General features: G+C 44.5%; 1 protein-coding gene across 2 annotated transcripts in view; it reads left to right on the top strand.

The window, feature by feature from the left end:
* The first annotated feature begins 476 nt into the window (after positions 1-476).
* The window catches only part of CERS5 (ceramide synthase 5), a 30,380-nt gene continuing 18,169 nt past the window's right edge, over positions 477-12,687 (top strand). Inside the window, exons 1-2 of one of the 2 annotated variants that reach the window (XM_072134528.1) lie at positions 477-899; positions 10,225-10,330. In XM_072134528.1, coding sequence (XP_071990629.1) covers positions 727-899; positions 10,225-10,330 — 279 coding nt within the window. In that variant the 5' untranslated portion in view covers positions 477-726. The remainder of the gene's footprint in view (positions 900-10,224; positions 10,331-12,687) is intronic. The other variant, XM_072134529.1, reaches the window with a different exon arrangement.

The raw sequence follows: 12,687 nt of genomic DNA, 5'->3' as shown, positions 1-12,687 counted from the left end.
CCAATTTCCTTCTGATCCTCCTTTAGATGGTTCTACTCCTTCACTGGAGTCCAGCTGCGGTTAATTAAACTTATTACACACACGTGTGTCTTCACCCTATGTAAGACCTCACAGTGCATCTCAGAACACGAGAATAATAAGGTCCAAATAACTGCCACAGATCTGGCCAAGGTTACAAAAGAATTTCTGCAGCACTTAAAGTCCCTAAGAACACAGTGGCCTCTATAATCCTGTACAAAATTTTGTTCATTGCAAATGTGACACACAAATACGCACATGTATTAGATGCCAATACAAGGGGTTGTGTAAGGTTGTGGCTTAGGGCACAGGATAGATACTACTGTCTTAAAACGAGTTAAATGGGGAACCGTTTCACGTGACAAGCAGCCAAATAACAGCGATGGCTATACAGTATACGACTGGCCCCATTTCCTCTGTCGCGCATAAATGCTGTCATGTGAGGTAGACGTGCCGTTTGGGTGAAGCAAGATGGCGGTCGCTGAAAACTGAGTGGAGCAAGATGTCTCCAGTGACCATTTGGAGTAGCAGCATGGCTGCTGCTGTGGCGAGGAGAGATTCCGGGTGCGGTCTGCTGTGTGGGCGGGGCCGGGGCAGCAGCATTGTCAGTCCCGCCTAGTTTCCGTGTCAGAGAGCAGAGCGGGGCGCGCGTCATCCCCGGAGCGGCGGCTGCTTCTGTCCCGTGGATCGCGGCGGAGCGGAGGGAAGATGTCTGCGCTCTCGGCCTGGTTCTGGAATGAGCGCTTCTGGCTCCCGCAGAACGTCACCTGGGCGGACCTGGCGGACGCGGAGAGCGGGGAGCAGTACCCGCGGGCTGGACACCTCCTCTACGCCTTCCCCACGGCGCTGGGGATCTTCGCATTCAGGCTGCTGTTCGAGAGGTGAGAGGCAGCGGAGCCCTGGACCGGACAACCGGAGCTCCAGCGGCCCCGGCATTCATCCGCTGAGTGATGGAGACGGGCATGCTGGGCACTACTGGCAGAGTGAGGGGCACGCCGTGTAGATTGGGGGCCCCATGTGGGTGTGGCAGGGATCCCCATGCTTGCTGCACCCTAAATTTACTCTCTGGTATTAATACTTCTGGATACTCCCTATATTTCGGGAGTTTTCATCCAGGATTTGGCTATGCTTAAGGTGGGTGTCATCTGCCTTGTGACGGGGATCTGAGGGGAATCTTGTCCATGGTCCGAGTATATTTAGGGGAAAAGCTGTGACTGTATCGGGAAGGGTGGTGGTCTAGGGTCTGACTGTAGGTAGGGGGGGAGGGGACCAGGCAAGTCCTAGGGTCTGACTGCATTTGGGTAGGGGGGCAACCAGGCAAGTCCTATGGTCTGACTGCATTTGGGTAGGGGGTCTACTAGTAGCCTGAAGTTCCCCATACAGGTCAGAGCCCTGGTGATGTGCTCCATTCACTTGTATAGGATTTGGGCAGCCCCATAGATATGAATGGAGGCAGGCGTTGTGTGTGTGCACTTGCTGACTGTTCAGTGCTTGTTGGAGCTTGTGTGAACCTGACCTTAGAGAGAACTTCCTACTCTGAGTTGTGCCATCACCCTGGCTTTAGAGAAATTAGTTTTTCTCTTTACACATCAGCTTTTCAGGTCACCCGGATGACTGTGCCAGGGCCGCTGCGCCCATTTTCTTTTCGCCACTTCTTTCTGCTGCAATTACAATACATTTGTAAGGAGTATTTAGTGCTGGGTGACATAGAAAACAGTAGGGGACCCCGTCCCTTGTGCACCCCATAGCTCAGTGACAAAAACAATATAATAATGTAATGGAACAGAAAAATGTATCTGGGAATGTTATAAATTGCCCCACACACTTGTGTTATGTATGATACTGGGCGTGTGACGTGGGTGGCAAGCTCTATAGCAGCGGGTAAGGAGGCTGCCACAGCCAGAGACAAGGTAATGTGCGGCTCTCCTCATTCATTTCTATAGAGTAATAGAAGCAGCCGGTCTCCTCATTCATTTCTATAGAGTAATAGAAGCAGCCGGTCTCCTCATTCATTCTGCCTCTAGACATGAAACCACAGGATTGGTCATCAGGATGAGATTGATGGTGGTCCTGTATTCTGGACCCCCACTGATCCAGCCTTCTCCAGCACCGGAGTCAATACAGTGAATGGAGCCATTAAGTAAAGATCAGTATTCTACATAGTGTTCAGTTCTGGGATCTGCCTCTTCAATCCCTGTACACATGAAGCAGCTGTGTATTCGTGTCATTCTACCTGGAGACTTTTTCCAGCACTGGACTAGTGTAAACTTTTCTGCTTTTCATTGACGTTCTGTCATCTGTTTGTTCTTTCACCTCTAGTCACTCCTTCTAAGGTTCTTCCTAATAATCACTACGTGTAAATACACCTTTAGACCTGGACCATGTGTCTTGGCTGTTTACTTCACTTGTGGCCGTATCTTGCGGAGCTCCACTATATAACACTGATAAGCCCTGTGTAACCGTATGCTACAGATAATGTGCAGAGCAGTGGAGCATGTGAACGGGCTCGACCCTGTGAAGTCTTTGCCTTCTTGTAGATGGAGTCTTGTGACTGTAATTGAATTCACGGGTAGCATTCTACGTCTGAGTTGTGGACATTTTGATACTCGTTTTTTTTTTTCCCCCTGGGAAAGGGTTGTTATATTGCAGCGGTGCACAACGTTCTTTGTTCACTGTGCCATTATTCCAGATTGAACCCAATAACATGGCTGCGATGAAGCTTTGAAGGGGTTACCCAGGAAGCAAGTTAAGCCACACCATAGGCCCCCAACTTGCCGATCGGTGGGGGCCTTAGAACTGCCCCTTAGAGCAAATGGAGATTGATGAGCAGCGTAATCGGCAGTCCACAAAGCTCCATAGAGATGATTGTGGCAACCCCCAAATGTGCGAGCGGCTGCTTCGATTCTCTTTGGGTGTGATGTTGGACCCCCGTTCTCGTGATCCTTGGGGGTCCCATCCCATCGGCAAGTTAGGCCCTATCCTGCTTCATTTGAAAACCATTTTAAGGGGTAAATAGCACCTGGGGTGTTTAAGGATCAAAAGTATATACTGTATTTGTTTGACCTGCAGTGACCTAAGTGGGATTTAATTCAGGATTTAAAGGGCTTCTTCTGTGACAAGTCATCGGCTAATCGGTGGGTGACTCAGGGATGGAACCCTCACAGATCCCAAGAACGGGAGTCAGTTGTGCCCTAAGGTGACCGGAGCAGCCGGTCACCCATGTATCGGCGCTTTAGTCATCTCTGACGCTGCTAATAAATTGGAAAAATCCATTACAAAACCACATGCAATATAAAAACACATCCACTTTATCAAAGACAAAAGAATACAAATATATAAAGAGATGAATCTCAAGGACCGCACAGGCAAAGTGCCAGAAATAACACTATTATGCAAGTCTCAAGTAGTAACAAGTGTAGAATTAATGCAAGGAGAGAGAACCCCTACATGTGTTATAGTAGCCCAAATCCTTGAGACTAGATTACAAGTGGTAAAATACAAATGTAAAAGGGGGCTACTTGCCCAATAATGAGGCACCTTCTCTGGCATCCGCCCTGACATATTTTAATGCACGGATGTTTTCACAGGGTATGTAGAGTGCCATGAGATGATCAGACCAGCTGGGCACATAGGCAGCAGACTGCTCTGTTCATCTTTGGGTACAATGAAACCCTGGTTCTTGGGATCTTCAGGGGTCCCTTCACTGAGACCCCCAATGATGAGCAAGTTGTCCCTTAGGGCTAAAACTTGTTGACACTGGAGAACCACTTTACTAGTTTGTATCTTGATTTCATGACTTTCAAGGTTCTGCAGAATCCCTTTAAGAATGCTGATGCTGTTCTACCAGCAAGCAGTGACACTCCATCATATACTAAAAACAGTATTGCAAACAATATATGTAAAATCAATAGATCAGTTTTAAACTTCGGTGCATTTAGGGCCCTCACAAACCTCCGAGCGTCTATTTACCCCATGAGATAAATACTTATCTACCCTCCAGTGAGAATCCGGTGAGCCATGAAGTGGGGATCAGCTGTGTCTTGGTGGGGGGGCTTCACATCCGTTCCAGATCCAGGCACCGAATGTCGGGTTACAAGCGGCACTGATACCACCTACCTGGAGGGATAGCGTACTATTCACACCAGGAGTGTTAAAGTACTGTACATGCAATAAACTTTATATGCACAGAGGGCTGATAACGTTACCTTATAGCAAGTCATTAATCATTGCTGCGGGACATGGGGAGATTGTGCTTGTATGAACTATGACCGAATATTGTATATAATAACCCTGCAGCCGCCATACAGCTAACTACAAACCAACACATAGCTAACTACAAACCAACATTATTCTGTTTATTCAGAGAGTGGCCTTATTATCTTTGTCTATAAAAATATGGATTATAGAGATAAATACAAATACAGGATCCCCTTGAGGGTCTTGTATCCAATGTAGTTTTGAAAGTGATCTATTGATATTACACAGTATGTATTGTTTGCAGTAATGCTTTTAAATATTTTTTATTAGTATAATTTTTATAAACTTCTTGATTTCCATAATATAGATTGTTACATATCCCCAATCAATGGTGTGCGTTTAGACCTAAATGCTCATGTTAGGGGAACTAGCAACTCTTGTTTTGCTGGTAAACAATGCACAAGTTCTAAACGCAATCCAAGTGCAATGTGTGAACACGACCTTAGGCTACGTCCCGCGGTCTATTTTGTAATGCTAATGTTGCAGGAACCTGAAGTTACCAGCATGGGGATGTCTGTCCCACGTATTGCCTAAAGTTGTGAAATCCTGTTTTCTAGGAAACCCCTAATTATTGTGGTTAATGTATAGAATGACGGTTATTTACGGATTGCCGAGCCATTAATGACACGGAGAGTCACTCAGCAAAGTCATTAGCACCTGTGGATTAGTTACATGGAGATATCCTTGTCAGGGATTTGGTTGCAATCCCTTGTCTTAAATTGCATCCTCTACCTCAAGGAGATCTCTTGTCGTCTTACACGGACACCAATTAAAATCCACACTGATAATCCAGAGAACACTGCCGGGTGTTGGATTCATCCATTGAGGCTGTCGCGCTTTGTACCACTGCACCCATTGATGTAATAAAGGAACTTACATTGTGTCCTAATTATATAATACTCGCTGCCTTTTGCAAAATAACTACGCCAGCCGACCATTTCATGTATATGTAGGTATCCCTGCCCTATTCCGGATTTTAGTAAGACATTTAGTAACTCTTATGCTTGATCTGGGTCAGAAGGAATAGCTGCCAGCCAAACAAGCGCTTCCCACGTGTTGTATTCTTTGCAAACACATTTTACACCAATTACATGGAGGATAAAAATCTCCATATATAAAATAAAATAATTTTTTTTTAAGTGCAATCTTACTTGCCATTATTCACATTAACCCCTTCGTGTTCTTCTTTAAATGGAACCGCTTTACATGTCCTGAGAAAAGAAAAGTAACTTTTTTTTTTTAATGATAGAATAGTTTTACATTTTTTCCAGTGAATTTTTTTTAATAAGTGTTAAAATTGTATAAACTTTTACCAAAATATGTTATACATTTGTACACCATTTGCTAGGTTCAGAGGCAGAGGGTGCATGTACTTTTGCAAAGTGTCTTCTTCGGCTTCTTCTCCTTCCTGCCTTGAGCTGGCAGACTAGAGAGGGCTCATTTCAAACGTTTTTGGCCCGTTTTAAATCCTGCGTTTTCAGTCCGTTTAAAAACGCTTGCGTTTTTGGATGTTTATCGTGTGTTTGGCTTCTTTGAACATGTTTATCTTCATTTCTAGAAGTGTAGGTAGCTGTGACACAGATTAAAAGCAGCCAAACACATGGTAAACATTCAAAAACGCATGCTTTAACCCCTTAAGGACGCAGGGTTTTTCGGCCGATTTCTCGCTCTCCAACTTCAAAAATCCATAACTTTTTCATTTTTACGTGTACAGACCTGTTTGAGGGCTTATTTTGTGCGTAACAAATTTTACTTTCCCGTGATGTAGAGCTACGGCGCAGAGCGTTAAGGGGTTAAAACAGCCCAAAAACGTGACGTGTTGCATCGCCCTTATATTGCCTGAATTGTGGCACCTATAAACAGAATTCTGTTATTATATTAAAGGGGGAAATTCTCTTTAATTGTATGTCGGGATTGTGTTTCTAGGCAAAACAGAATCATAAATATACACTGTTAAACTATATTCACACCAACTTTAGGGGCGATGTATATACGCCCCCCTCCATCCCCCATAGACAGCAATGGGCGTGCACTCCCGTACGGCACCATACCGTTCCGTAGCTGGGAGAAAAATGGGACATGTACTATCTTTCCCAGGGATACGGCACTGTGTTCCTCTATGGAGCAGTGCTCAATCCCTCCTCCTCTCCCCGGCGCCGCCATGTGCCCACCCATGTGTGTGAATATAGGCTGTCAGGATTTGAAATCTGTATTAATAAAAAAAAAAGCTATTATTTTTTTTTTTCCTCCCTTCAACATATAACTCGGGATGCGCTGCCCAGAACATAAATTCTCTTCTTTAATGGGGCTCAAGAATTGTGTTTCTAGGTGCCACGGTTCAAGAGATATAACAGTTTGCTGTCTTGACATGTATATACATACTATCTGCATGGGGCATTTGCAAATATGGCGTGTATAGTGATATGGCAGTCGTGAAGGAGTTCAAAATATTCTAAAATTTTTACACTGAGACACTGGTGCTGCTTCCTGTTCTGTGGAGATCATTTTGAAGCACTGTTCCACTTGTGATTGTACAGCATTTACAAAATCAATCTTCATGAAAATCCGCAAAGCCGTAATGTGGCAATGGCGTACTTTTTTTTTTTTTTTTATTATTCCTCCCACATCACAAAATCGTGAATAACACCAAATGTGTGCCCTTAGCCTTAACCCCTTCTGTAGGTGCTGTATTTGTTATAATCTGTGCACCGCTTGCTTTTTTGTATTAAAAAAAAACATTTATATATAAAATAAAAATAAATAAATAACTTTATTCTGCAGGTAAATATGATTACCGGTATATCATTTTTGTTTTAATAGCTCCACATTCTGTGGCATAATGTTTTTGTCTATTTAAAATATTGGGCCTGTTCATATAGTTCTGGCCCAGATGACACCACCATAAATTGTCATATGGCTGCTTCCCTTTCATACTCTTTTAAAAGGGTGTCCTGGTTTAGAAAAACATGAGTGCTTTCCTTCTGCAGTGCCGCGCCTGTCCATGGGGTGTGTGTGGTATTTCAGCTCCGATATTAAGGAACACAAATCTCCCCCCAACACAAGTTTTCTGGTGTAGAAGCAGTGAAATAAAGCCAAATTCTTGTGCAGTGCAGGAATTTGCATTTACAACAGTGAATACGCCACATGGTGTAGAGGGGGCAAGGCGTTCGGTGGATTGGGCTTTTTTTTTTTTTTTTTTACGCAAAGCTATGACCGCATCGGCACATGATAAATCTCTCCCAATGTATGGGCAGGAGTGGCACAGATTTTAACATCTTTATTTTTCTTATTCCCCCCCCCCCCCCCCCCCCCCCCTTCAGTAATTTGGATTACTGGTTAATGGTTACTTCCCACATGTGCAGTGTGTGGTGTGCTGGAGGATCAGCCTGAGGAGCTTTTCCCAATTATACCCCAAAGAATCTTTATATTTGAAAATTGAAACGTTCTGTATCAGATAGAATATTCTGCTGACGTTTGGTTCTAGTGAGACCTCAGTTTGTGAGCAGCTTTACCTTCCTCCAGGTAATTGGTGGGCACTACCATTCCCCTTGTCCCTACACATTGATGCTTTCACATTCTGGGGAGGGGGGGGGGGAAATATTAATTCAAGTGCATGGTGCGCCAATATTAATACTCCCTGTAAAAATGGCGTAATTACTAAGAGGTTCTGGATTAAAAACTACTCCACTTCTAGCCTGGCATAGGTTTCTGTGATCACTGGTGCCAGCATTCTGGATCTGGTTGAGGGTATAGGTCCTGTGAGTCTGGGTATTGGGCATATGGCTGGTTTGGGGTGATGCCATTGATAAGCAGTAGCGTGTTATGTCAGCGCCCTGTGTATCTGCATGTACTAGTCTTACTGATGGTAACTGATATACCTACAGGCGGATACTAGCATGGGCTCTGGTGTCTGGATGTGAAAGGCTTCCTGCCCATCTGTCTGTCTGTCAATAGTGTAACTAGTCCTGGGGTGGAAGGGCAACGTGCACGTCTTCCCATACGGAGCTGGAAGGCGAGATTTCCATTTTCGCTGAGTTCTGTGTATTTAACAAGCTGATGATTGGTGTTTTAATAAAGGTGAATATGTTCTTGAAAGAAATATTTGCAGCAGGTAAAAGGGGTGTAGGTGTAGATACGTGTGTAAGTACACACACTGCTTTAGTACATGAGGTAAGTCCAGTGAGGTGTAGTGACTGCTGTATGAGGTGAATCGTGATCCCTGAAGGCTCTAATCCCGGCCTGGACTCTTGACTTTAGGTTGGACACATGGATGTGAAATTTCACCTTATGGTGATAAGGGCGAGGTGCGGCCAGTAACACTTTTTTTTTTTTTTTTTTCATTGTCCCCCAAGGGGTTCTGAACTTAACTGTGTATACTTACCTTCCTACAGTGCAGCGGCGACCTCCGGCCTTTATTTATGTGACATAGCATTGAAGGCTACGCACCAACTACAGCCTCTGATTGTGGCTTGAAAGCTGTAGCAGGCACACGTATTGATGCCATTCACTACCAACGCTCTATACAGACAGGCCAATGGTCATGGGCAGTGGTGCACTGCATTGGAGCGCTGTTACCTATATTCACAAACCCCCGGAGTTGTTCCTGGACAGACCCACTAAAGTACTCAGCTACTTTTTGCATCCTTTAAAAGGGGTTTTCCCATGAAACAAGTTGGGCCCTATTCACAGGATAGGGCCTAACTTGATGATTGGTGGGGGTCTTGGTGATTAGACCCCCACAGAACAAAAGATCTATAGAACTGACAGATTTGCCAAGCGGCTTACTCGGCAATCCATAGAGATGAATAGGGCAGCCCGGACATGCGGGGCCAGCTGCTCCGTTCATCTCTGGGATCGACTGGGAAACATCGGACCCGTGATCTGTGGAGGGTCTCGTCCCCAAGATCCCCTCTGATCAGCAAGTTGGGCCCAAGACTGTGGATAGGGCCCAACTTGTTTAGTGGGGATACACTTTTAATAAATGTTGCTTCACTGATTTCAGCAAAGTTGGATTTTTTTTTCTGGGAAAACCATTCTGTTATGCTATATGCTGGCCGGTAGGTGACCCTGGGTTGCTGTCATCAGTGGTCTTGAGCCAGCCAAAAATTCTCCCCATGTCGTTGCTGCAAAGTCCCCAGTTTAGGTAGCTACACTGCCGGCTCCCTGCTCCTGCCATTACTGCAGTGTGAGGATAACCCCTTCGGCCTTCCATTGTGCACGCTCACAATCCGCGGAGGAGGTGGTGGGGGGGTCGCTCCCAAGTTTTCAGGAAGGGCATGTGGTAACTAGGAAGGCAATGAAGCAAAAGAGCTTTACACCTACTAGCTCAATGGCCACTAATATAAGTAGTGTTTTCCATGTCCTGTGTATCTCGCTTTCTGTGTGCTTGTGTCCTGTCTGCTTTACTAGTGGTTACAGGTTGTGGTTAGCAGTTGGCATCTGTCCTTGTATCCAAGCCAAGTTGCCTGTGAGACCGACTTGTGAAAGAATAATAGACGCTCCCAATGAAAAACATTGGCCAAATGAAATGTCTAGTAAATGGGCTGACCCCTGGTAATCGGCAGAAGGGGAGACGGCAAGCCTCTGGCATCAACCATACTATTGGTGGCGCCCAGGATAAACCCGTCCTGTGATCCACATAGATTTCTGGGATCAGTCATTCTGTTAGCTGCATAGATGGCTCAGGGGGGCTTGTGGTTCATAGTTGTATGGGGGTCCCAGCAGTCAGACCCTCATTTATTAGACATAATCCTGAAGATGGGGAATAAATATGGTTATTGATGAAACCCCTTTTATAATTCAGGAACTATTTTTGTAAAAAATAAAAAGCAGTCCGTTTTTTTCTAATTCTAGCCCAGATGTCCAATGTATCGCTGTCCTCTATAGCTATTGTCATCATTAGAAGCTTCACTTTTACATTGATCGCATTAACCTACTTCTATTTTTCAGGTTTCTTGCTAAGCCATGCGCACTACGGTTGGGTCTTCAGGGCAAAGGACCACGAAAAGCACAGCCCAATGCCATCCTAGAAAAAGTCTTCATATCCATCACAAAGGTCAGTGACCGCAATCAGCTCCGTGTGAGTGCACATTTTATGCCGCAGTTTTGCATTGCAAAGGTCTCTTTCCACGCCGTGATCTGCAGACGTAAGTGGCATTGCACTGCTCTGAACGGAATGTTAACACAATGTTAACAGTGTAAATGCAAATGTCTTTGTGTTAACAATGGCGGCACTTGAACACAGCATATATGTCACGAGTAGTGATACCAGCACACTGAGGAACTTGCAACATGACCTGATTTTTGAGCTTCTCATATGGTTCAAAAACTTTGCTTCCCATTGTGTCTGAGCCTTTGTACGCACAATACTTTTGCATTGTGTTTTGGAATGCAATGAATAAACACTTTTTCCCAAAAAAGACTTTTATTTATTATTATTTTCTTGCATTTAATAGTGTAAAGCCAGAAAATGTCATTGTTTGCACAGCTCAGCACCACCTGCCACTGCCTATATTTGCATAAGATCACAGCCTGTCATTGAGTAGTTTGTGTACATGGGTATGTGTATATGCAAAGTGTGTGATCCTTCATGGCATTGCTTGTCCTTTTGGGACCCTTGACGTGTCCTGTTTTTTGCACACATCGTAGGACCAGTCTCTGGGTACAAAGCTGTACAGACACCAAGCACTTGTTGCCCTGGTCAAATTCATACCCAACATAAATGTGCCACCCGTATGTGTTGTGGGTATGTTTTCCAGGGGGACCAATCTTGTTTGGATATGTATTAACTATTAAGCGTGACAGACTTCCAATATGTGGATAGAAAACTACTTGGCACACAGAACCTGTGGCTGCATTACACCCTTTACATACCTTTACATGCAGGACTGGTAAGACATAGAGTGCTGGCATGCCTCCAGTAGATCCCTTCTGTGTACTTTATCTACAAATTCATCCCTTAAAGGACATATCAGGATATAGGCTTATAAACCAAGCACACTGACATACTGATCCAAAAGAAGAGCAGATCCTACCAGAGGGGGCACACACTAGTATGCCAGTGTGCTTGGTTTACAATCCTGTATCCTGGTGGTAGATTTTCTTTAAAGTAATGACCTGACTCCTATCCTATGTGCTTTTGGTTACTCTTCTCCCTCTTGGAAAATGAGCTGGCGCTCCTTTCGTGTGCCAGCCGTATCCTGGCAGAGCTGCACAATTGTTCTGAAGATTGGTAAAGTTATTTAATTGACACAAGACATTCAGATCCAGTGTTATAATATTGGGGGAAAGTTTAGTATTATTCTGAAGGTTTTGGACTTATTTGGACAAGCAAAAATTGATAATTGTGGTTGCATTGGATGTGATATAAAGTCTGTTTAAAAGCCACAGTCAAAAACATCCCAGTTTGATGCATCAGACTAGGTGCATTTCCGATGGTAGTACCTATAGTAGCATCACTACCAGTCTTATGCCAGACATTCACGTTAGACCAGTGTTTCCCAACCATAGTTAGACAGGAACAGCCGTTTGCAATAGGGAAGGTAAACTGAGATCAGCTGCTTGAAGACTCATCGCCAAGTTGTACACATTACTCTGAGTCAATTCACACGTTCAGTTTTTCAAATGCAGTTTCTGATGTCCAAATCAGGAGTGGAGTGAAAAAAGAGGAGGAGCAGCTTCAGTTAATGAGAAGTCCTCACCCATTATGATCCACAGCTGCTTTTGGTGTCAAAAACTGCATCTGAAAAACTGAATGTGTGGATACACCCTGAGCCAGAATATATAGCCCTGGCCAAAAATATTAGGAGTGTTACCTGCCCCTCCAACAAGCTGAAGAAATGGAATAGAATCCCATTTTGCTGGTTGTCCTCTATTTGGATATTTGGAATCGGTGCTTTAGGCCATATTACTATCAAAGTGTGGAAAAACCCATGGGATATGATCTTTCATCCGCCTGTTATTTTCATTGGTAAGAAGGGCTAGTGTGTGATACTTTTCCAGGATGGCAATTGCCGATATTCTCTGTCTTTTGTATGACATTTTAGGCTGTGTTCACACATGGCATTTATAATAGTTGAGAGGAGACTTGCTACAGGTCTGTTAACATCTGCAATGTTAATGCATTGTAATTAGGCAAATCTCCTCTTCTCAGCTTTTGTATTGCATTTCCAAATGCATACAACGTTCGCCCGAATGTGTGCTACGCCCGGGCTGGGACACTGGTGTATCACTTGTGAGCGCTGCTCACCCCTCCCCTCTCCACAGCGAGGCATGGTGCACCAGGCTGTACGTAAGGAGGAAAAATACAGCATGCTCCATCTTTTCCCTGGTGACGGTGACCTATACTTTTCCAGAGCGTCTGTGTGATAGCGGACCTTAAGCTGCGTTTACACTTGGCGGTCACACATTGCT

Source organism: Engystomops pustulosus, chromosome 2 (assembly GCF_040894005.1).
Source record: "Engystomops pustulosus chromosome 2, aEngPut4.maternal, whole genome shotgun sequence".
In the NCBI taxonomy this organism is placed as follows: domain Eukaryota; kingdom Metazoa; phylum Chordata; class Amphibia; order Anura; family Leptodactylidae; genus Engystomops; species Engystomops pustulosus.
The sequence above is the reverse complement of the archived record's forward strand: the minus strand, read 5'-3'. Positions and strand labels throughout refer to the sequence as shown.